The following is a 24,177-nucleotide window of genomic DNA, read 5'->3' on the forward strand; positions in this document are numbered from 1 at the left end:
TTTCAACTAACCGGTAGGGCATCATCTCTAACGAGATTAGTCTAGCAATGTAGGCGTTCAAACCCTGTGTACGCGGATGCGAGGATGAGTACTTCCTTTTCCTAACAAGAGTCTCATGTAGGGTGAGCTGGATTGGAGAGCTGCAGATCATGGAACTAGCAGGGGTGCCAATGGACATGGCAGACTGAGAGAGGGTTGGAGATGGTATTCTTGCTGGTGCCCTACATGCAGTGTTTCCTACTACGAAACTGGTGATTCCTTGACTGCTTTGGCCTGGCGACGAAACCTGCACATTTACTGCAGGTGGTGCGGGAAATGGTGGGCTTACAGTGAGGGAAGGCATATAGCGTTGCTGACTAGCTTCATTGGCCGAGGGTGCTACAACCTTAAGGGACATTTGGTAGTTAGTCCAGGCTTGCAAATGCATGGTGGTTAAATGTCTATGCATGCAACTTGTATTTAGACTTTTAAGATTCTGACCTCTGCTTAAGGTAGTTGAACATTTTTGACAGATGACTTTGCGCTGATCATTTGGATGTTGTTTAAAAAAATGCCAGATTGCACTCTTTCTACTATCGGATACCTTTTCAGGCATTGCAGACTGAGCTTCTGTAACCGGATGTCCACGCTGTCCTACAACTGGTTTTGGTTTTGCCACGCGTTTTTGGCCAGATACGGGCCTAAAATATGGAACCTGTTGCGATGTTGATGCCTTCTGCGGCTCCTCCTCCTCCACTTCAGAGCTACTGCCGCCTGCACCCTGTTCCCCCAATGGCTGCCAATCGGGGTCAACAACTGGGCCATCTATGACCTCCTCTTCTGTCTCTTGTGCAACTTCGTCTGTGTCACCGTGTAAGCCGATGGTATAGCGTTCGTGACGGGGCACCATAGTCTCATCAGGGTCTGATTCTGGATCAGTACACTGCAAGGGCAATGTTCTTGTCTGAGTCAAAGGAACAGCATAGTAATCTGGCTGTGGCTGTGTATCTGTGCACTCCATGTCCGATTCAACTTGTAATGGGCATGGCCTGTTAACTGTTTCACTTTCTAACCCAGGAACGGTATGTGTAAAGACCTCCATGAAGTAACCCGTTTTGTCGCCTGACGCATCCTTCTCTGTTGTTCTTGGTGAAGAAGACAAGGAAGCGACTTGTCCCTGACCGTGAACATCCACTAACGACGCGCTGCTTTTACATTTAGCAGTTTCAGAAGAGGAGGCGAAAGAGCTAGAGGCTGAGTCAGCAAGGAAAGCCAAAACTTGTTCTTGCTGCTCCGGCTTTAAACGTGGTTATCCTACTCCCAGAAAAGGGAGCGTTCGAGGCCTTGTGTAGCCAGACGATGAACCTGGCTCAACAACTCGAGACTTAGGTGCTATATTGCTTTTCCCACAACCACCTGATGCTCCACCACCACTACCATCATTACCAGCTGGCAATGACCGCCCACGGCCATGACCTCTTCCACCAGACTTCCTCATTGTTTGAAAAACGTAACCAAACTAATGGTATTTGTTACTGTAAAACCAGTTACAAGGTGAACTCAAACTTCTGTTGGATTTATATATCCCTTTATAGGTGGGTGAGACTGCAGGGAAAATCAGGCCAAATGTATAACAGTACACAGCTTCAGTGGCAGACAGATATGCCACTAACAGGACTGACGCTGATGCAGACACTACCAATAGAAATCTCCCCTTTTTATTTTTTCTGGGAGAATATTGAAGAAATGTGGCCCACTCTTATACAGTATATGTTCTGTGGCACAAAATTAGAGACAGATGCCACACACAGCACTGGCAATGAGGCAGAATTGCCAATCTTAATCTCCCACTATTTTAATTTCTGGGTTAATTTAAAAAAAAACTGGCCCAGTATTACACACTAGGTTTAATGTGGGACAAAATTAGAGACAGGTGGCACACACAGGAGTGGCACTGAAGCAGAAATGCCAAACTTAATCTCCCACTATTTTTTTTTTAATTTTCAGGGGAATTTAAAAGAAATCTGGCCCAGTATTACACACTAGGTTTAATGTGGCACAAAATTTGAGACAGGTGGCACACACAGGACTGGCACTGAAGCAGAAATGCCAATCTTAATCTCCCACTATTTTTTTTTTTAATTTTCAGGGGAATTTAAAAGAAATCTGGCCCAGTATTACACACTAGGTTTAATGTGGCACAAAATTTGAGACAGGTGGCACACACAGGACTGGCACTGAAGCAGAAATGCCAATCTTAATCTCCCACTATTTTTTTTTCAGGGAGAATTTAAAAGAAATCTGGCCCAGTATTACACACTAGGTTTAATGTGGCACAAAATTTGAGACAGGTGGCACACACAGGAGTGGAACTGAAGCAGAAATGCCAATCTTAATCTCCCACTATTTTTTTTTCAGGGAGAATTTAAAAGAAATCTGGCCCAGTATTACACACTAGGTTTAATGTGGCACAAATTTAGAGACAGATGCCACACACAGCACTGGCACTGAGGCAAAATTGCCAATCTTAATCTCCCACTATTTTTTTTTTTATTTATGGGAGAATTGGCAAGAAATCAGGCCCACTGTTAGACTGTATGTTTTCTGTGCCAGAAAATGAGACACAGATTCCACACACAGGACTGCCACTGATACAGATTTGCCAATTGTAATCTGCACCCTTTTTTTTTCTTCAGGGAGACTAGTGAATAAATCTGGGCCACTGTATTAGAGTATATTTTCTGTGGCAGAAAGTGGCTTGAAGAGATATAATGAAATAAAAAAAAGGGACTGTCCTACAATTACTATCTCCCTGCAGTAATCTCAGCAAAGTATGGCAGGCAGCAATAACAAGGAGTGGACTGCTGCACAAAAAAAGTCAAAAGTGTGGACAAACAAACAAGATAGCTGTGCAGAAAGGAAGGAGCAACATGATTTGTGCTTTGAAAAAAGCAGTTGGTTTGAACAGCGGTGTACAAACAGCAATGCAGCTATCAGGGAGCCTTCTAGGGCAGCCCAATGAGCTACAGCACTGAGGAAAAAAAATCTAGCCTCCACTGTCCCTGCTAAGAAAAGGTGGTGTTGGACAGTGGAAATCGCTACAGCACAAGTGGTTTGGGGGTTAATGTACCCTGCCTAACGCTATCCCTGCTTCTGACGAAGCGGCAGAAACCTCTCCCTATGCTGAGATCAGCAGCAGTAAGATGGCGGTCGGCGGGAACACCCCTTTATAGCCCCTGAATAGAAGGACAGCACCACAGCAATTGTGAAAAAACAGCTCCCGTATTTATTCTGCCATCTGCATCGTTTCGGTCCGTGGACCTTTTTCAAGCATAGTGAAAAGACAATACAACCACCATTATATACCCTTAGGCCAAACCCATTAATTAACTAGCAACCAATGGGGTGGCTCTATACATCTAGAAAAAATTACATCATGGTACAACATACATATACAAGTATAAAAACAGTCCCACATTGCCAGCCCCCTGTATATACTAACCGCTAACATAGTCCAACTACCTCTGATCGCTCGCCGCTATTAAATCACGCTTATAAATCCCCAATAGATCCCCAAAGTCCACAATGTAAACAAATGCCGCTCACACCAATCCGAATATTGCATTCATGATTGTCATGGCATTGTGGGCGTATTCAGAGTCCAATCGGCTCTCAAATCTCAAATCATGTGATCGCCATATGCCCAGCATGCAGCGCTCCTCACCACGCTAGTTCATAGGCTGATGGTCCACATGTCAGTCCCAACACTCTATCATTACTCCATTACTAAAGAAACCCACCCTCGACCCATCCTGCTCAAACAACTACAGACCGGTCTCCAATCTCCCCTTCATCTCTAAACTCTTGGAGCGCCTGATATACTCCCGCCTTACCTGTTACCTCTCCACTTACTCCCTCCTAGACCCTTCACAGTCCGGTTTCCGCCCCCTACATTCGACAGAAACTGCACTCATCAAAGTGACTAATGACCTTCTGACAGCAAAACGTAATGGTGACCACTCTCTGCTCATTCTTCTTGACCTTTCTGCAGCTTTTGACACTGTTGACCACCCTCTCCTGCTCTCTAGGCTCCAGCCACTCCGCCTATCTTTCTGACCGCTCCTTCAGTGTTCTCTGGCTCAACCTCTCCAAAACTGAACTTCTTCTGCTCCCGCCATCTACTAACCTCCCTAAATCTGACATTTCCCTCTCTGTGGATGGCACCATAATAACACCCCGGCAGCAGGTGCGCTGTCTGGGTGTTATGTTTGACTCCAATCTCTCCTTCACCTCCCATATACAATCTCTTGCCCGCTCATGCCGCTTACACCTAAAGAACATCTCCAGAATCCGCCCTTTTCTCACCATGGAGACAACTAAAACCCTCACTGTCGCCCTGATCCACTCCCGCCTGGACTACTGCAATGCTCTATTAATTGGCCTACCCCTCACTCGACTTTCCCCTCTCCAGTCCATCCTTAATGCAGCAGCCAGGGTCATCCATCTGGCTAATCGTTACTCGGACGCATCCGCTCTTCGCCAGTCGTTACACTGGCTACCCATTCATTACAGGATACAATTCAAAGTACTTGTTCTCACCCACAAAGCTCTCCACAGTGCAGCACCCACTTACATCTCCTCCCTCATTTCAGTTTATCGGCCTAACAGACCACTGCGCTCTGCAAATGACTTTCGACTAACCTTTGCGCTAATCCATACCTCCCACTCCCGACTCCAAGACTTCTCCCGTGCTGTGCCAATCCTCTGGAATGCTCTACCCCAACATATTAGGACCATCCACAATTTGCATAGTTTTAGGCGCTCGCTCAAAATACATTTGTTCAGAGCGGCCTATCACGTTCACTAATCAAAGTCATTTTATGTTTGTGTGTGTGTGTAGCCTATTCACTATCCCTATCTATTCCCCAACCCCTGAAGATGGCTGGACCATCATTGTAAATACATCATTGTAAATACACACCTGTACTTTGTATGTCCCCCACCTCATTGTAGATTGTAAGCTCTCACGAGCAGGGTTGTCTTATTTTGCTTTAATTATTGTATTGTTAACATTGTTACTTATGACTTCTGTGTTTGAAACTGTTAAACTGTAAAGCGCTGCGGAATATGTTGGTGCTATATAAATAAAGATTATTATTATTATTTATGGCGCTCTGTGTGTGGTAAAATTGATAAAGATGCTTAATTCTTTTGGTCAGTATGATTACAGCAATAACATATTTATATTGGGTTGTTTTTCTGTTTTAGCACTTTTATACAGTAAAAACTATTTTTTAGAAAAAATAATTATTTTTGCATTGCTTTACTCTGAGAGCTATAATGTTTTTATTTTTCCACTAATGAAGCTGGACAGTGCCTTTTTTTTTGTAGGACAAGAAGACGTTTTTAGCTATACTATTTTTATTCACATAAGTGTTTTTGATCATTTTTGTTCTACTTTTTGTTTGTCAATATGATGAAAAAGCATATTTTTTTACCCTGATATTTATTTTATTTTTTTACGGTGTCCACTGAAGGGGTTAACTAGTGGGACAGTTTTATGGAGCTGGTCATCACAGCAATACGAAACTTGTGTGCTTTTTTTAAATTTTTATTTTTTAACATGAAAATAGAAATTTATCAGTATGATATATATATATATATATATATATATATATATTATTATTATTATTATTATTATTATATTCTGATTAATAAAAATATTTTTTTTTTCAACTTTTTTTTTACTTTGTCCCACTATGGAACTTTCACTGTCAGCAGCCTGATCATTGTTATAATGCATTGCAATGCAGGAACATTGAAATGACTTATAACTGTCAGTGCTACACTGACACAAGCCCCTTAGGCCATGCTCTGTGCATGGTCAGAGGGGATTTCTGTAGCCATGGCAATGATCAGGTTCCCCCAAAATTGTAATCTCGGGGGCTCTGATCATAGGGGAGAGGGAGCCCCCTCCCTCTGCCTGTCTTCTAAATGCTGTGTTCGCTATTGATCTCAGTATTTAGGGGGTTAAATAGCCGGGAGCGGTGCGGGAGTGCAGCAGTCAGTGCTAGGTGTCAGCTGTCATATAAGCTGATCACCAGACACAAATCATATGCACACAGCTCTTGTGCATGCAAATTCGCCTGGATGTACTCTGTACGTTCAAGATGAGGAAGCATTTCTCAACCAAGACTTACGTCCAAGGTCGTGGAGGGGTTGAACTTAAGTCTCATTATGCTTGTTACCCGAAACGAGCATCTAAGCATAAGAAATTGCTTGCTTTGAGTAACGAGTATCGGGGAATTTTAGTGCTCACTTATCTCTAATAAAATTATATGAGAAATTACACAAATAATTCAGACACATAAATAAAAACATTCTCATAATGTTAATTAAAAAATAATAATTTATTTTATTATGAAAACAACTTAATATGGTCACTTCTCTGGCTGACAGCTGACTTTGTCTGTCCTGGTATAATGACTCAAAATATTTACTAAATATTATTAGGATATGTACTGTTTGTTACTTTAAGTAATGGTGAATCACTTGTTGTCCTGATATAATATACTATGCAAAGAATAAAAACTGATTCCAATTAAATGGTTTGCCACTCTTCTGTATCTTTCAGTTGCAGGTGATTTACAATAATTTAATGATTTGTTAAAGCATTGAACATTTGCTAATACGCTCTGATACATTTCTCATTTTCTGTACATTCAAGACACACATAGAAATCACGAGGGGTAGCTATTTATTTAGCAGTCCTTGCATACAGAAGAAAAGTCTTCACTGGATTTAAAACAACAAAAAACATTTTAGTGATTCACTATAAAAGCACTAAAGAAACAAATTCAAGGCAGTTGAAAGGATTATGCTAAATATATTTTATATTGAAGCCAATTTAATTAAAAAAAATGCAAATTTAGACATTGATATTTTTATTGCAATCAAATATGAAGTAATTTATAGACATTTTTAAACATTGTTTATAACAATGTGAAATAAATTAAAAATTTGAAACCCTGATAGAACCAACTAAGAAAAAAAAAAACACCATATTGTTCTAACAAACTATACAGTCTGTTAAATAAACATTTGTTGTCCATAACACAGGACAAAGGTGTATTTGATTGTAATGAATATTGCCCACATATCTGATATAGCAATTTATGATTAATTATAAATTATTCCATATATGAAACCATTTAAGAATGTATTCAAAATGTCAAAAGTAATATCTCAATGAATATAAGAGTGAGTTGATTGAAATCCTCAAGAGTGCTTGTGGATGATCCTGTGGGCTAGCCAATAAAAAAGTAACATGTCCCAAATGTCCATCATTAGATTATGGAGTTGACATTTGTAGTTTGTAGTGATGAGCGAATATACTCGTTACTCGAGATTTCCCTAGCAACCAGGCAACCCCCACCTGTACTTATGCTCGCTAACAGATGTAAATCATTCAGCTGCGGTGCTAAAAACTAAAATTCCGAGTACTAAAAAATACTCGGAGGACCCCCGAGTATGTTCGAGAAATCTCGAGTAACGAGTATATTCGCTCATCACTAGTAGTTGGCTATGATACAATTCGTTAATTCACAAATAATCAGCTCCGGGGAGGGAAAAAATAAAAGCAATATTAACAGTGCTCCTAAAATTGTCTGTTCACTAGTTCTTTCTAGGAAGAGGTGGGCCAGCAGAATAACTCTCTGGTGGACCCCGGCAACCCCAGTTCGGCACTGCATGTAAAATACACCAATAAGTCACTTTTCAACAAAGCTTTCACCTAAGAGCATTATCATATTACTAGATAGATAAAATGCAAATCTTCTTTGACAATCTAAACATAAAGCTGAAGCTTGTGTGAGGAAGCCAATAATTAAGATCTTTGAAAAACTTCAACACGCTACACAAATCTCTGTTCTTCAAAATACAAGTGACTTGGATATTGAATCTGTTAGAATTCTCATTTAGAAAAAAATGGCTTCACTAAGGCAACATGCGATTATGAAAAAAGATTTATGCCGGTGACACTCGTTTTTCATTAACTCGTTTTTCACTTCAATTGTTTTTCTAAAAGAGTTTCTTTTTATTTGTCCATTTTTGTGTTAGAAAAGTCACTAGAAAACATTTTGGGATCCCTCGTCATCAACTCTAATTTAAGGAAAATAAGCAATAAATATTTTCTTAAGCACCGGAATAGAATCACATATATTAATCATCACCCAGTGCCATTTGAAACCAATGAATTTTCTATGTAATGCAGGAAAGGACAGATCCTCCAGAGAAAGAGACACAACTCTACTTGAGCTAAAAAAACAAGGATTCTGAACAGAAGAGCAACCAAGGTGTCAAGGTGCAATGGTGACATGGGGAATTCTCTATATCAAGAGAAAGGAAGTTTTAATCTTAATCACAGATGTACATTTAATTTAAGATTAGTGAGATTATGGACTCTCTACCACAACATGTTGATTCAACAAAAAAAGTGGGTCAGCTTGCCTTTATTGAAAGATATAATATTACAGTTGGTAATGTAGGTTACGGATCCAGAGAACTAGTCTGATTTCCATATGAAGAGTTGGGAAGGAGTTTTTCCGCTACTACCGGGAAATAAGCATCTGCCTTATGGAGTTTTTGTCTTCCTCTGGATCATCATTTTAGGTTACAGATTGAACTCAATAAACTAATGTCAACTGTTATCCTGAAAAAATATGAAATTATGAAACAGGGAAGGTGCTTTCATCAACTCATGACAGCATAGGTTTTCGAATTTGGATAACCCTAATAAATAAAACGTTCTAGATAAATATAAACATTTGGATTAATATTAGAATGTTAAATTACAATTTTCCAGATGGTAAATTCATGATTTTTTCCAAGCCATGTACTATCCCAATATTTATTGTATAGCTTAGCCCTTCCAATGACTACATCAATAAATTTTAGAAATAATTCATTACACTGTAAAAGATACTAAAACAGTAAAAGACATGAATGATTCCCCCTAGTTGTTGGTATTGTGCAGATGGGGAAGCAGTTTTCACAGAACTGATTATTCCTGAATCCTTTGTGCTTATTGTATTTGTTAATCTATGTTCAGAAGACAAATAATAGACAAATTAAGCAACGTATTTCATTTTGGCATGGAACTTGACCAACAGCGAGAAGTCCAGGAAAATTTTGTTAGTGCATGGGACAAATATTTTACAGTTTGTAATATCGGTTCCATTCACATTTATAATTAAAATGCATCCATTTTATGAAAACACTACTTTCTTTTTCTACACACTGGGAAAAATGACCTTTCAAAAAATACTTTACTGTGTAGCTAAAGATTTTTATTACCTTGAACCCACTTTAATGCTTATTTACAGATAAAGTTATTTTATTCAATTAAATGTAGTGAGATTTTATTGTCTCTTTTAGGGGTTATTTGTGGTACTATACCTGAAGTAGAAGATCACAATATAAAACACAATATAACTCTCCTTAGATCGAGAAGATACAGTTCAGATTTAACCAATAACAAAATGTTTCAATCACACAGACATAATTAAAATCTTCAATTTTAAAATAGTCTGGAATTAATAATTCAATATGGAATTCTGTAAGTCTGAAAAGTCACATCAGAACAATCTGAAACTACCAACAATAAGAGTGTACAATACAGTGATCGCCATCATTGAAATTAATTGAGCACGAGAAGCTTGTCATTTTAAGAGGCATACGTCTCGGTAATCACTGTGGTTGATCATATGCAGTTTAACACAAGACGTTTCCATTGTTCGCTTGCAGTACATGTTTAATGCTCGTTTCGTTGTTCATCTAGTGAGTGCCCCTTGCTTAGCAAGAAAGTCTGTCTATCTCATTGTTTGGGCCACAATGAAAACATATTAAAAAAAGTATTCTTTTTGACTTTCGTTGATTGTATTTTGCATACTGATGTCGGCTTTCAGTGCGGCTGCTGCTGCTTCTACATTGTTCTCATGTTCGGATTCTTTGGCTTCATTTTTTTTATATGCATTCTTCTGGAGATAAATTCTTATTGCAATGCCAGCAATGCATAACAGGATGAATACTGCAGCAGATATTACACCTATGGAAATGGTAATAGAGATAAATGAAAAAGAAAATGTAATATATCAACTGTGATACTGTAGTTATAAGTTCTAATAAATACACAGTAGGGTTCTCAATTTACATACATTAGTGTCTTACATCTGATTTATAGAAAGCAAGTTTTAATTTAATCTATACTAATCATAAGCAGATTGTATTAGCAAAACATCGAAAACCTGCTGTTTTTAATGACAGTGAATAAACAATAAATTCAATATGATAAATTACTTAAGAGTGTAAATTCTTGGAAACATTTTTTCCCTTTAACCCTGTGTCAGGTACAACAGGCCTGACAGGCACGGCTCATACATTTTTGTTTCCCCCTTCTGTCCAAGGCGACAGGGTATCCCGCCCCTTCCAGTTCCTTTCTATCTTTAGGTGCTGCTTGAATTCCCTCCAGAGCAGGAGTGACCTTCATGGCCTCTCAGGCTCCTTGCAACTGAAGATTCTCACGTTTGAATGTTGATACTTTCTGGGGGGGGAGGTTCATCACAATTGGTTATTTTGCTCATTTCATGAATTAATAATGCAACATTTCTGAATATTTTGTAGAAATAAGTACTGTTTTCTTACAAACAAGAGGGTTTTCTTAGAAATGAACTCTCAGGCACATTGCTCACCAACACGTAATAATAATTTCTGATCTGCTATGATATGATAATATGATCTGCAAAGTTTGCTTTTCTCTGCAAATGTGTTTCTTCTGCTGAACTGTTAATTAGGGTTGAGCGACTTTTCTTTTTATAGGATCGGGTCGGGTTTCACGAAACCCGACTTTTTCAAAAGTCGGGTCGAGTGAAATCGGCCGATCCTATAGAAAAGTCGGAGTCGGCCGAAACACGAAACCCAATGCAGTGCATTGGGTTTCTAATGGTTCCCAGGGTCTGAAGGAGAGGAAACTCTCCTTCAGGCCCTGGGATCCATATTTAAGTGTAAAATAAAGAATCAAAATAAAAAATATTGATATACTTACCCTCGGACGCGCCCTGGTTCTCACCGGCAGCCTTCCTTCCTAAGAATCAGTGCCTGAAGGACCTTCGATGACGTCGCAGCTTGTGATTGGTCGCGTGAGCGGTCACATGGGCGTCACGCGACCAATCACAAGCCGCGACATGATCTAAGGTCCTTCAGGCGCTGATTCTTAGGAAGGAAGGCTGCGGGTTAGAACCAGGGCGCGTCCGAGGGTGAGTATATACCTATTAGGAATATACTCACCCTCGGACGCGCCCTCGGACGCTTCCTTCCTAAGAATTAGCGCCTGAAGGACCTTAGATGACGTCGCAGCTTGTGATTGGTCGCGTGATGCCCATGTGACCGCTCACGCGACCAATCACAAGCCGCGACGTCATCGAAGGCCCTTCAGGCGCTCATTCTTAGGAAGGAAGGCTGCCGGTGAGAACCAGGGCGCGTCCGAGGGTGAGTATATCAATATTTTTTTTATTTTTATTCTTTATTTTACACTTAAATATGAATTCCGATACCGATTCCCGATATCTTAAACATATCGGAACTCGGTATCGGAATTCCGATTCCAGATCAGAAGATCGCCGACCTCATGGCCGACCCCACACAGGGGTCGGGTTTCATGAAACCCGACTTTGCCAAAAGTCAGCGACTTCTGAATCTGGCCGACCCGTTTCGCTCAACCCTACTGTTAATGTCTGAATCTAACTTAATATGACTCCAGTAATGTCTAAGTGTCTTAAAATTAAGTTTTTTTTTCTAATTTTAATGTTCAGCAATAGTTATGTCCTGAAAACTGGAGGCTATTTGGCGGTAGTTGTGAAATTTGGGTATTTTTTTGTTTTGTCAGGTCTATGGTTATTAAATTTTTTTTTCTTTCCTCTGATTTTGTATAATCTCTTTTAATACATCCCTAGAAAAGGTCAATTATTAATTTTAGATCCCAGAAATAGAGATAATTAGATATTATAGGCATTTTTGTAACCTGTGACTGTCAGGCACACTGCGTCAGAACTCGGGAATGCCAGAGATGCGCCTGACTCAGGGTCAAAGGAGATGTGCTTGTTAGTAATTTATTCCCAGTTCACATCTCACTAATAAAGTACATATAGCATAGCTCTCAACATAGATTCTAAACAACGAAAGAAAGTAAGACACTCTTCAGATTATTGGGTGCCCAGATATGGTCAAACTCCATATGGATTGGAAAAAAAATCCGGCAAACTCAAGTTGAAATACAGCAAACTCTTTAATTATATTTCCACTGTGTTATACATTAGTGTGACATTTCAATCAACATGACCTTTTTCTAACATACACCTTTAGGTTATGTGCACACGTGTGCAGAATTTTCTGCACAGTTTTTGAAAAATTAGCAGATAAAAAGCTCTGTGCTTTACCTGCGGATTAACCGTGGATTTGCCTCAGATTTCCAGCCTTTTTGGTGCGGATTTCACCTACGTTTTACCACCTGTGGATTCCTATATAGGAACAGGTGTAAAACGCTGTGGAAAGAATTGACATGCTATGGAAAATACAATTCAGCGTTTCGCCGTGGTATTTTCCACACCATGGGCACTGCAGATTTGGTTTTCCATAGGTTTGCATGGTACTGTAAACCTGATGGAAAACTGCTGCGAATCCGCAGCAGCCAATCCGCTGCAGATCCGCAGGCAAATTCGCAACGTGTGCACATACCCTTAGACTGTGACCACTTGCATGGTGCAGTACGTACCGTGATACCGTGGTAATACTCTAAAGGTATATGTTTGAAAATGGTTATTTTGACTGAAACATCACTTTTATGTACACCACAGTGGAACATAGACAGAGAAAATTTGATGTATTTCAACGGGAATGTACTGGACCATTCTTTTTCCTATATAGTAGATTCCAATCAGATAGTGGAGCACGGAGCATCAAGTCACTTTACACTGAAAGGAACACCATTAAGAGAAATGGGAGGTCAGAACCTATGATGGTTGGGAAAACACTTAATTGGTTATAGTATAATACATTTCTAAAGAAGAGAGAACAATGCATGGTGTTACTTCTGTGTTCCTTTTAAGACAATGTTGCAAATGACTGGCCTTCACCACATCTTACCTATCATGTCTATTGAAGCTTCTGGCACTGTATTTACTATATCATATCACTGTGGTGTAAAAATGGCTCAGCGTGTTCAAAACACATAGCTACATGATTGTGTGAACATTGTTCTGCCTCATTTTGTTTTTATCCATGATTCAATACATTTTTGGACTTTTTTGGAAGCTGGAGCGATTTTTTCTATGAAAATTATGTGAACAGAGCATAATGTTAGGTGTCGAGTTCCCGCCGCTGCACAGGGGGGATCTCGAACCATGTCTGCTGAAGTCTCCCATTCTCCTCCACCTGCAGTGGAGCCTGCTCAGCTGAGACGTCGGTCCCCGGTGGCGAATGCACCTATTATTACATATATATTTACTAGGTGCATTCCACCAACCCTAACATAATACTAGCGCCAGGGTCTGGCTAGTAAATGGCGGACGATCTGCATCTACAGAGGAACATCCAGCAGCTGGAGGGTAGGTTGGCAGCTCTTGAGTGCACAACCTCAGCCGTGGATGACACCGCAGTCGCTGTTCAAGCTGCTAGTGTAGCTGCAGCCAGTCTGTCCACTGCCACCCCTGTTCCGACTCTATCTCGCCTCCCGCTGCCAGAAAAAAAAACAGTGCTCTATACACTTCGAGCTCCTGGCTGCATGTTTCCCCACAGAGCGGGCAAAGGTGGGGTTCATTTTGTCGCTCCTGTCAGACAGGGCATTGAAGTGGGCTATGCCGCTGTGGGAGTGTGGCGATCATGTGGTGTAGAGTGCTCCACTGTTCCTGAGCACTCTAAATAGGTCTTTTTGGGACCTGGAGTCACCGATGATATGGCGCTCCAACTGTTGCCACGTCCTTGGTCAGTCATTTTGCTGTCCACTTCCGCACCTTAGCATCTGAGCTGACCATATGAAGAAAGCTCTGGCCACTAGGGAGATTCCGGCCACACTAGAGGAGCTAATAGCTGTGTCCACTCGTATTGACTTCCGTTTTAATGAGCTGAGATTAGAGCGAGCCCAGTGTAGGCAGAGGTTTCGGCTGGCTCCCACCTTCGCCAAACCTTTGGAATCTCACATGAGGCCATAGAAGTGTCACGAGCGGGATCTAACTCCTGGACTGCTCGTGCACTCAAGGTCTGTCATGTTTTCCAGCAGTCAGGACATCTTGCCACCAGATGTTCCCACAGTCAGGACATCTTGCCACCAGATGTTCCCAGCGGTCGGGGAAACATCAGCGTCAAGTTGTAGTAGGTGGAGGTACACTAGACACGACAACGTTTGCCTCCAAATTGTCCTTTAAGGGGACAATTACAATTGGCTCATCCACTCATTCGGTTGAGCTCTGCATGGATTCTGGGGCGGAGGGCAATTTTATGTCTTCTGCCTTCGCCCAACATCATGCAATACCCCTGGTAATGCTTGCTCAACCAGTAACACTACCCTCACAGATAACACACCAGACCATCCCTTTTACTTTGTCCATGTCCCCATCTCATCAGATTATATCTCTGCTCATCATTCCTGAGGGAATTGATGAGGTCCTGTTAGGGATACCTTGGCTACGGTACACTCTCCTCATATTGAGTGGTCCACAGGCAGAATTTTGGGATGGGGTGAATCTTGCGGGGGTAGATGTCAGAGGGAATGTGTTCAGGTTGCTACTACAGAGGTACCCACAGATCTATCCTCTCTCCCCAAGCAATATTGGCCCTATGCAGACATGTTCTCCAAAAGGACTGCGGAGACCCTTCCGCCTCACCGCCCCTATGACTGTCCTATTGACCTCTTGCCTGGTGCTGAGCCTCCCCGGGGTTGAGTCTATCCGTTATCTCTCCTGGAGATGGAGGCAATGTCACAGTACATCCAGGAAAATCTGGCAAGAAGATACATTAGGAATTCAGTGTCACCTACTGGGGCGGGGTTCTTCTTCGTGCAGATGAAGAACGGGGAACTACGTCCATGCATAGACTATAGGGGTCTTAACGCCATCACCATTAAGAATAAGTATCCTCTGCCCTTGATATCTGAGCTCTTTGATAGGCTTTGGGGAGCAAGGGTATTTACTAAACTAAATCTGCGGGGTGCTTACAATCTGATTCGCATCCATATGGGGGATGAATGGAAGACGGCTTTTAACACCAGGGATGGGCACTATGAATATCTAGTGATGCCGTTTGGACTCTGTAATGCCTCAGCCATTTTCCAAGACTTTGTTAATGATATCTTCCGAGATATGCTTTCCACCTCGGTCGTAGTCTATCTGGATGATATTCTCATCTACTCTCCAGATATTGACTCCCACCGGAGAGATGTTTGCAGAGTCTTCGACCTCTTACAGGCGAATTTCCTCTATGCTAAGTTAGAGAAATGTGTGTTTGAGCAGGAGTCCTTACCTTTCCTGGGCTATATCATCTCCGCCCAGGGATTGGCTATGGATCCTGCCAACTTAAAAGCTGTGATGGACTGGCAAGAACCCCATTCTCTTAAAGCGGTGCAGCGCTTTTTGGGGTTCATTAACTATTACCGTCAGTTCATCCCTCATTTCTCGACTTTGGTAGCTCCCTTGGTAGCCCTCACAAAGAAGGGAGCAAATCCCAAATTGTGGTCTAAGGAAATCTCCAAAGACTTCACTTCTATTAAGTCTCATTTTGCTAGCGCTCCAATCCTACATCACCCCGATGTAGATAAGCCGTTTATTATGGAGGTGGATGCCTCATCCATTGGTGCTGAAGCAGTCCTCTTCCAAAAGGATGCTCAAAGTTGGAAGCATCCTTGTTTCTTCTTTTCCAAGACCTTCACACCAGTGGAGAGGAATTATTCCATCGGGGAAAGGGAGTTGCTAGCAATGAAGTTGGCTTTTTCAGAATGGAGACATCTTTTGGGGGGGGGCTCGCTTTCCCTTCCAAGTATTCACAGACCACAAAAATTTGGTCTACTTGTAAACAGCCCAGCAGCTAAATTGTCACCAGGCCAGATGGTCCCTGTTCTTCTCCCAGTTCCATTTCACTCTCCACTTTCTATCTGGGGAGAAGAACATTTGTGCCGACGGTCTCTCTCACTCCGTTGTATCATCTGAGGAGGGGGAAATGGAGCTTCGCTAGAGTCTGCGCCTCCAGGCAAGACTTTTGTTCTTTCAAGTTTGCATCCGGAGGTTCACTCTTGGGCTCACTCGTCCAGGGTGCGAGGACATTTTGGGACCAAAAGGACATCTGAGCTGCTGGCGAGAACATACAGGTGTCTGCATATGGCCCGTGACGTCAGAGATTATGTTCAGGCGTGTGTTTCCTGCGGCAAAAACAAGTCTCCTTGAAAACGGCCAGCTGGGTTGCTTTACCCCCCCTGCCGGTGGCGGACAGGCCCTGGGAGATGGTCAGGATGGATTTTTGTGGTGGGCTTACCCAAGTATCGTAGCTGTACCATTGTCTGGGTGATCACCAACCATTTTTCCAAAATGGTGCATTTGGTGCCTCTTCCACAGCTACCTTTTGCACGGGCTCTGGCAGTGATGCTTATCAAACATATCTTTCGCCTACATTTTATGCTGGACAAAATTGTCAGTGACCGGGGTCCCAAGTTTGTGTCTCGGATCTGGAGAGAGCTTTGTCATCTACTCAGCATTGAGTTGAATCTCTCTTCAGCATATCATCCCGAGACAAATGGGTTGGTAGAGAGGGCCAACCAGACCCTGGTCATATATCTACAACATTTTGTTTCTGCCAGGGAGGATGACTGGGCATCCTTGCCACCATGGGTGGAATTTGAGCTTAACAATGCTGTAGCCGACTCTACTGGTCAGACTCAATTACTCCTTAATTATGGCCAGCATCCGCGGGTTCCTGTGCCTATGCCCGTGTCTTCCGCCAACTACAAGGTGGCAGACTGGGCTGTGGAGGCACGGGAAATTTGGGACCACACTCAGGATGCCATCTGGGCCTCCAAGGAGAGAATGAGGTCCTTCACTGATGCACATCGGTGCCCTGCTCCGACCTTTGCTCCTGGCGACTTTGTGTGGCTCTCTGCCCATAACATCAGGCTGCGAGTTGAGTCCACTAAGTTTGCACCTCGCTACTTGGGTCCCTTCAAGGTCCTCAAACTGGTTAACCCTGTGGTCTACCATCTGGCTTTTCCTCCACACCTAGGTATCACCGACACCTTTCATATGTCCCTTTTGAAGCCCGTACACATGTCCCGGTTTTCTGAATCATCTGCCGGAACATCGGGTTCGTTTACGGACGATTACGAGGTGAACGCTATTTTGGGGTGCAAGGTGGTACGTGGCAAGAAATTTTATTTGGTGGACTGGAGGGGTTATGGCCCAGAGGACAGGTCCTGGGAGCCTGCTGAGCACATTCGAGTTCCGCAGCTCATTGCTGCCTTCGAGCGTAGCAAGTTCCAAGGTGGGGGGGCCCAAGGAGGGAGGGTAATGTTAGGTGTCAAGTTTCCGCTGCTGCACAGGGGGAATCTCGAACCATGTCTGCTGCAGTCTCCCATTCTCCTCTAGCCTCAGTGGAGCCTGCTCAGCAGAGACGTCGGTCCCAGGGTCTGGCTCAGGCTGATACTGAACGTCTGGTTGCTGTCCTTCCAGGCTCTGTCATTGTAGCCAGCAATGTTCAGTGGCGAGCAGGTCTTTCTGGGACTAAGTCCTGCTTTTCCCTTACTGAGCATGCCCACGGGACCAATTCGAGGTCTGGGGTCACATGCTCAGGTCCTGTAGCAGCTCCTATTGGACCACTAGGAAGGCCCTTGTCTGATGCAGCTATAAAAGGTTTGCATGGCCACATGGCCATGCGCTAGTAACAACCTATGTTTGAGCCTTGCTACTATGTGGTCATGTTTGTATGAGGTCAGGGTTGGCTGAAATAATCCCCTAGAATACCGGCACCTCCAGTGAGGAGTTTTGTGTGTTTGGATTCAGGTCTTGGCTGAAATAAGCCCCTAGAATACCAGCACCTCCGGTGAGAAGTTGTTTGTGTGCTATGCTGACTGCATGACCACAGTTTTGCTCTGTTTGATAGCTGTGTTCCTCTGTGAGGTTAACAGGGCACAGCGTTTTCCTATCCTAGCGATTCTGTGAAGTAACAGAATTCACTAATACCACCACATAGCGCCGCCAATTGCTAGCAGCAGGTTCCTCTCCTGCACGGTGGACCCCGGGTTGTGAATGCACCTATTATTATGTATATATTTACTCGGTGTGTTCCAACAATCCTGACAGCATAAGAAGTCCTTTTCAAGTCCTCTAAAAGTGAATGCTATAAGCAGTGATACAATATAGTAGCATATTCCTAATAGTACTATATTATTGAGCTACATTATATACATTATATACAATATTATTCTCTAGAAACAAAGCTTTCATGCGAGACAAGCAGAGGTACAATGTAGATCCATAGAATTCTATCAATTATGTTTTGCGCATTTGTAAAATTGCTATGTGCATGAGACATCATTATCATAGTTTTCAGTGCAGGAGTTTACAAGCTAGAAATGTGATGCCTATGTGCTAAAACAATACTTAATGTGTTCTAACTTGTCAGAAAGACTAAAAATCAATTATATCAATGTCTGTATCTAAATATGTAAAATATCTTTGATATACGATATCTATGTGTGTGTATACTAAAATGTGTTAACTTTAATACAAATTGTGCTATGGATCCACACAACTTCCTTATGATAAATCTCAAGAAAATCAGAGAGGAAATATTATTAGGACAAAAAAGTAATGTGTATTACTACCGATGCCTAACAAAAAAATAAGCTTGTTTCTACTTATGACAAAGTGTTATTTTTAACACTTTTTCTTTTGCACAGGGTTACAGAACACATACATTTTCTTAAAATAAATACAATTAGAGTGAAAATCCATTCATATTGACTTCAGAAAAAGTCAAATCATATGGATTTTTGGCCATTAGGCTATCTAAAGGGTATTCCACAAGGCATGTCTATTGATCTCATAGTAATAGTCTGGAGGCTGAGTGCATCATAGATGTATAAAATTAGTGGCTCCTGGAATTTGTTTTAAGAGATAATTACACATGCAAAACCACAATTGACAAATCTCTAGGTGACAAGAAGACTAATAAATATAGTAAGCCCCATTATAACATCATTTCTGAAAACCAAAAATGTGACCTGTATTCTAGGCAAGGATATCAGTTCTTCCACACAGTCTGCAAGTATGCTTTGAAAGAAAAACATTAGAATATTTCAAAAGATATTAATATCTGACATCAGAGTTGGACTAGAGTGCCAAGAGCCCACTGGTAATATTGTCTCTGGGACGCGCCACTGTTATGCTATTACCTGATCCTCATTCACATATTTAACTATGCTTCTATATAACTGTAAACTGAGTAGCTTAATAAATAAAAGATGAGATGTTGCTTTTATCTGTACATAGTGAATGAAGTATATTGTGTGAATTATTGCCCAGAAAGGGTTTGGGGGCCCACCGGGGGATTCTTCTGTTCTCATGTGTCAGTCCAAGCCTGTCTGGCATGCAGTATTTTTCATTCATTCTCACAAGTTCAGAAGTCAGCCCCCAAAATATGGTCTATTACAATATGGTAAAAAAGGTGAAGTGAGCATCAGCATCATAACAACTAAACATTAGAGAAAGAGGTTACTTATGAATAGAAAAACAAAAAATAATACTGTATTTTCCGGTGTGTAAGACGACTGGGCGTATAAGACGATCCCCCAACTTTTCTAGTTAAAATATAAAATCTTCTTAAAAGTCGGTGGTCTTCTTACACGCCGTGTGTCAGCTTATAGGGAGGGTGATCAATGTTCATATGGTGGGGTGGAGTGGTCCCGATGATGAAGAGAGGGGGTGTCTCACAAAAAAGGTGTAAGTGGAGTTTCCCCCTATTACCTCATTGTGGCAGCAATGCTCTCTGTGCTGGGGCACGGCGGCAGCTCCTCTTTGTGCAGCGTGGGGTCTCAGTGCTCAGGACGAGATCTGAATTTGAGCATGCGCCGCCCCTGTGGCCATTTTCTCGAAGGCCACCGCATCACAGCAATGGAGCTGCCGGGGCCTCTGGGCTTTGAGGAAATGCCGGCGGAGCCCCGACGCTGCCCCAAGATACGCCACAGCAGCCACCCAGCACAGAGCCCCCACACTGCACAAAGAGGAGCCACCGTCGCCACCCCCCCAGCACAGAGAGCATCGCTGCCACAATGAGGTAATAGGGGGATACTCCGCTTGCTTCTTCCCTGTGAGACGCCCCATGTCTTTGTCATTGGGACCACTCCCCCCACCCACCATATGCACATTGGTCCGCACCCGGCGTATAAGAAGATCCCTGACTTTTAAGAAGATTTTCAGCGGTTAAAAGGTCATCTTATACGCCAGTAAATACATTACCAAATACCTCTAATTACCAAATCATATTCAGATTGGCTAAGAAAGCCTAGAGTATTAAAATGTGTGCCATCTTTTTCGCAATACTTGAAAGATGTCAATATTAATAGGTCAGATGCCAGTGAGTATGTGCATTTGTAAACTCTGCCCCTTTCATGTTCAGGAAGATATGCTACCAGTGAATATTCTGATGCAATACTCCAGATACCAAGGGTACTGACATAAGAAAAGACTACTTAGACCAGAATCAGTACTGTATTTCTAAATATTGTGGACATGCTGTGAACTGCAGTTATCTTGACATTACTTGGTATAGGTTATCTACAGGTCACATACAAACCTACAGGGCCCCATGTGAAAAAGTGATTGACCCCCTAAAACATAAATTAACTTTTTTTATCACATCTTTGGGAAGCTGAGCTCAAATTCATTAGCCACATGCAGGCCTGATTACTGCCACACCTGTTCACAATCAAGAAATCGCTTAAATAGGACCTGCCTGACAAAGCAAAATAGACCAAAAGATTCTCAAAAGTTAGACATCATGCCACAATCCAAAGAAATTCTGAAACAAATGAGAAACAAAATAACTGAGATCTATCAGTCTGTAAACGTTTATAAAACCATTTCTAAAGCTTTGGGACTCCAGCGAACCACAGTGAGAGTCATTATCCATGGAACTGTGGTGAACCTTCCTAGGAGTGGCTGGCCAACCAAAATTACCCCAAGAGAGCAGTGACAACTCATTCAAGAGGTCACAAAAGACCCCACAACAACATCCAATGAGCTGCAGGCCTCAGATAAGATCATTGTTTATGATTCTACTATAAGAAAGATCTGGACAAAAATGGCCTGCATGGCAGAGTTGCAAGATGAAAACCACTGCTGAGCAATAAGAACATAAAGGCCAGAAAGCATCTTGATGAGCATCAAGACTTTTGTGAGAATACTCTGTGGACTGACAAGACAAAAGTTGAACTTTTTGGAAGGTGTTTGTCCCATTACATCTGGTGTAGATGTAACACAGCATTTCCGGAAAGGAACATTACACAAACAGTAAAATATGATGGTGGTAGTGGAATGGTCTGGGGCTGTTTTGCCACTTCAGGACCTGGAAGACTAGCTGTAGTAAATGGATCCACAAATTCTGCTGTCTACCAAAAAATCCTGAGGAGAAAATCTGGCCATCTGTTTGTGACCTCAGGCTGAAGCGCACTTGCATTATGCAGTAAGACAATAATCCAAAACACACCAGCAATTCCACCTCTGTGTGATGCCACTAGTCTATGCAAGGACAAAGAGAGCCATCTTTATTCTTGATGAAGAAAAATCCCGCTCCTGCTTTGGCCAAATTCTCCTGGACATATTTGGACATGGCTTAGGTCTCCACAGGGGACAATGGGTAGATCCTACCCCTAGGCGGTGTGGAACCTGGAATGAGCTCAATTGGGCAATCGTAGGGACAATGCGGAGGAAGTTTCTCGGCCTCTTTTTTTATTAAAGACATCTACAAAGGACCAATAGGGCTGAGGTAATTCAGAGGGAACTGAAGTAGACTGTGGAGAGATGACTGGATGAACAGACTGTAGGCACCATTTCTGGCAACGGGGTACCCAACGGAGCACGTCTTCCGTGCGTCAGTCGAGGGTAGGCTCATGGGCCCTGAGCCAAGGTAACCCGAGTAACAGCAGGGGAGAGGTTTGGCAGTACGTACAAGGCAATCCTTTCATGATGTAGAACCCCAATCTATAGTTTTATATCTTCAGTTACCATGGTGATGGCCTCTTGCAAAGGTCTCCCATCCACAGATGCAATCAGACGTGGACTGTCGAGGGTGAGAACTGGAATTTGAAGCCTCCGAACTGCCTCAAGACTGACGAAATTGCTCGCCATGCTGAATCCACATAGACAACCTCAGAAAACCATTTTTCATTGAAAAATAATAGAACAGACAAGGTCAGGGGTAGAGAGGAATCAGGAACACCTAGGAAGGCTTCTCTTACCTGTCCTTGGCAGAGGACTTCCCCAGCCTCTCTGGACAGGCCCACAGCAAGTGGGAGGCACTTCCGCAGTAAAAACAGAGACCTTGAACATGTCTTTCTCTACGGCGCTACTCTGCCATTTTAACCCGATACACTTGCATCGGTTCGGGCGTGGATGCAGAAGGGGACACCAAAGATCATGGACTAGAAGACCTGCGGACAAGACACATGGAACAAATAGATCTCCTTTCTCTAGCTGATTTGTGGGATTGCTCCTGGAAATGCATGTCGATGCATGCGGCCAGAGAGATTAGGTCCTCTAGGGAGGTTGGTGTATCCCATCCTGCGAGCTTATCCTTCATCCGTCCCAACAGTCTATGCCAGAAAGAGCCGACTAGAACCTCATTATTCCATCCCAATTCGGAGGCCAGGGTGCAAAAGCGAATGGCATATCGGCCTACTGACAGGGAGCCCTGATGAAGATTGAAGAGGGACTCAGTAATAGAGGCCAACCACTCAGGTTCATTGAAAACCCTGCAAAAGGTCTCCAGAAAGACCGCCAACTGGGAGACTATGGTTTTATCGTGCTCCCACAGGGGATTGACTAAAGCCAAAGCCTCCCCCTCCAGGTAGGACACTATAAAAGCCACTTTTGCCTGGTCGGTGGGATATTGCAGGGGAAGAAGCTCAAAGTGGAGGTGGCACTGGTTCAGGAGCCCACTGCAAAGTTTGGGATCCCCACTAAATATGGGAGGCTTGCCAAGACGAGGAGGCGGGTGAGGCAGGGGTACCGTGCTGGGATCTTGGGAAGCTACTTGAGCAGAGGCCGTGGCAGCGGACTGCAAGTTATACAGATGGTCATTTACAGGAGCCATATAGTTCAGCATGCGAGCCTGTGTGTCTCGCTGCTGAGAAAGCTCCTGCTGGAGGCCCATAAGCTGGGTTGCATTTACCAGGTCGGCAGCCTGTAATGAAGTCAGGTGAGACTTCACAGTCTGCATAAACATCTTTGTGCGCTGCTGATTATCGCACAAGTAAGCCAGTTCCTTCTGAGTGGAAAATGCAGTACTGGTGGGGTCCATGGCCTGGTTGTACTGTGATGCCACTTGGGGATGAGTACCTAGAGTTGACCCTCTGGACCATGGAACAGACCTAACCCTGGGCGAACTGACCTAGTGAATACCGACCCCTATACAGGGACTGTCAGGGGCAAGCCGAGAGGTCACTAGACCACAGTTGTCGATACCAAGAGGGGTTGCTCAGATAGTAAGTGGGTCGAGAAGTAGGGAGAAACAATGGGAGGACGGTGGACTGTAGTACAGGAACCGGGGAGGTAGGACCAAGAGCAGTGGACAATGGAGGTGGACATCTGAACAAGACTGCAGGAGCACTGAGGCGGAAGGTAACTGTAGAGAGAGAGAATGTTAGAGGGAAGAGGAATATGGGACCAGGGCAGTGCACAGTGTAGCAAAAGTGCAGGGTACTGGCAAGACAGCGCACGGGGTACGAGCATGCTGAGCAATGTACAGGGCAGTGTGTTGTGAATTCTGTGGCAGAGCTCCCTCCTGTGGTCACGAGTGGTACTTCGGCTGATTCTCTCTGTGAGCTTCCGTTGGTGGAGGAGAGTGGTACTGCGGCTTCTGAGTTTCCTTCCTCAGGTGATGTGGTGAAGT

The 24,177-nt window shown here is 43.0% G+C and overlaps 1 protein-coding gene across 1 annotated transcript in view; it reads right to left on the reverse strand.

Moving 5' to 3' along the window:
• Positions 1–8,458: 8,458 nt before the first annotated feature.
• CNTNAP4 (contactin associated protein family member 4) overlaps positions 8,459–24,177 on the reverse strand; it is an 820,352-nt gene continuing 804,633 nt past the window's right edge. The window contains exon 24 of the mRNA XM_069762123.1: positions 8,459–10,084. Coding sequence (XP_069618224.1) covers positions 9,882–10,084 — 203 coding nt within the window. The 3' untranslated portion in view covers positions 8,459–9,881. The remainder of the gene's footprint in view (positions 10,085–24,177) is intronic.

This window comes from Ranitomeya imitator, chromosome 1 (assembly GCF_032444005.1).
Source record: "Ranitomeya imitator isolate aRanImi1 chromosome 1, aRanImi1.pri, whole genome shotgun sequence".
In the NCBI taxonomy this organism is placed as follows: domain Eukaryota; kingdom Metazoa; phylum Chordata; class Amphibia; order Anura; family Dendrobatidae; genus Ranitomeya; species Ranitomeya imitator.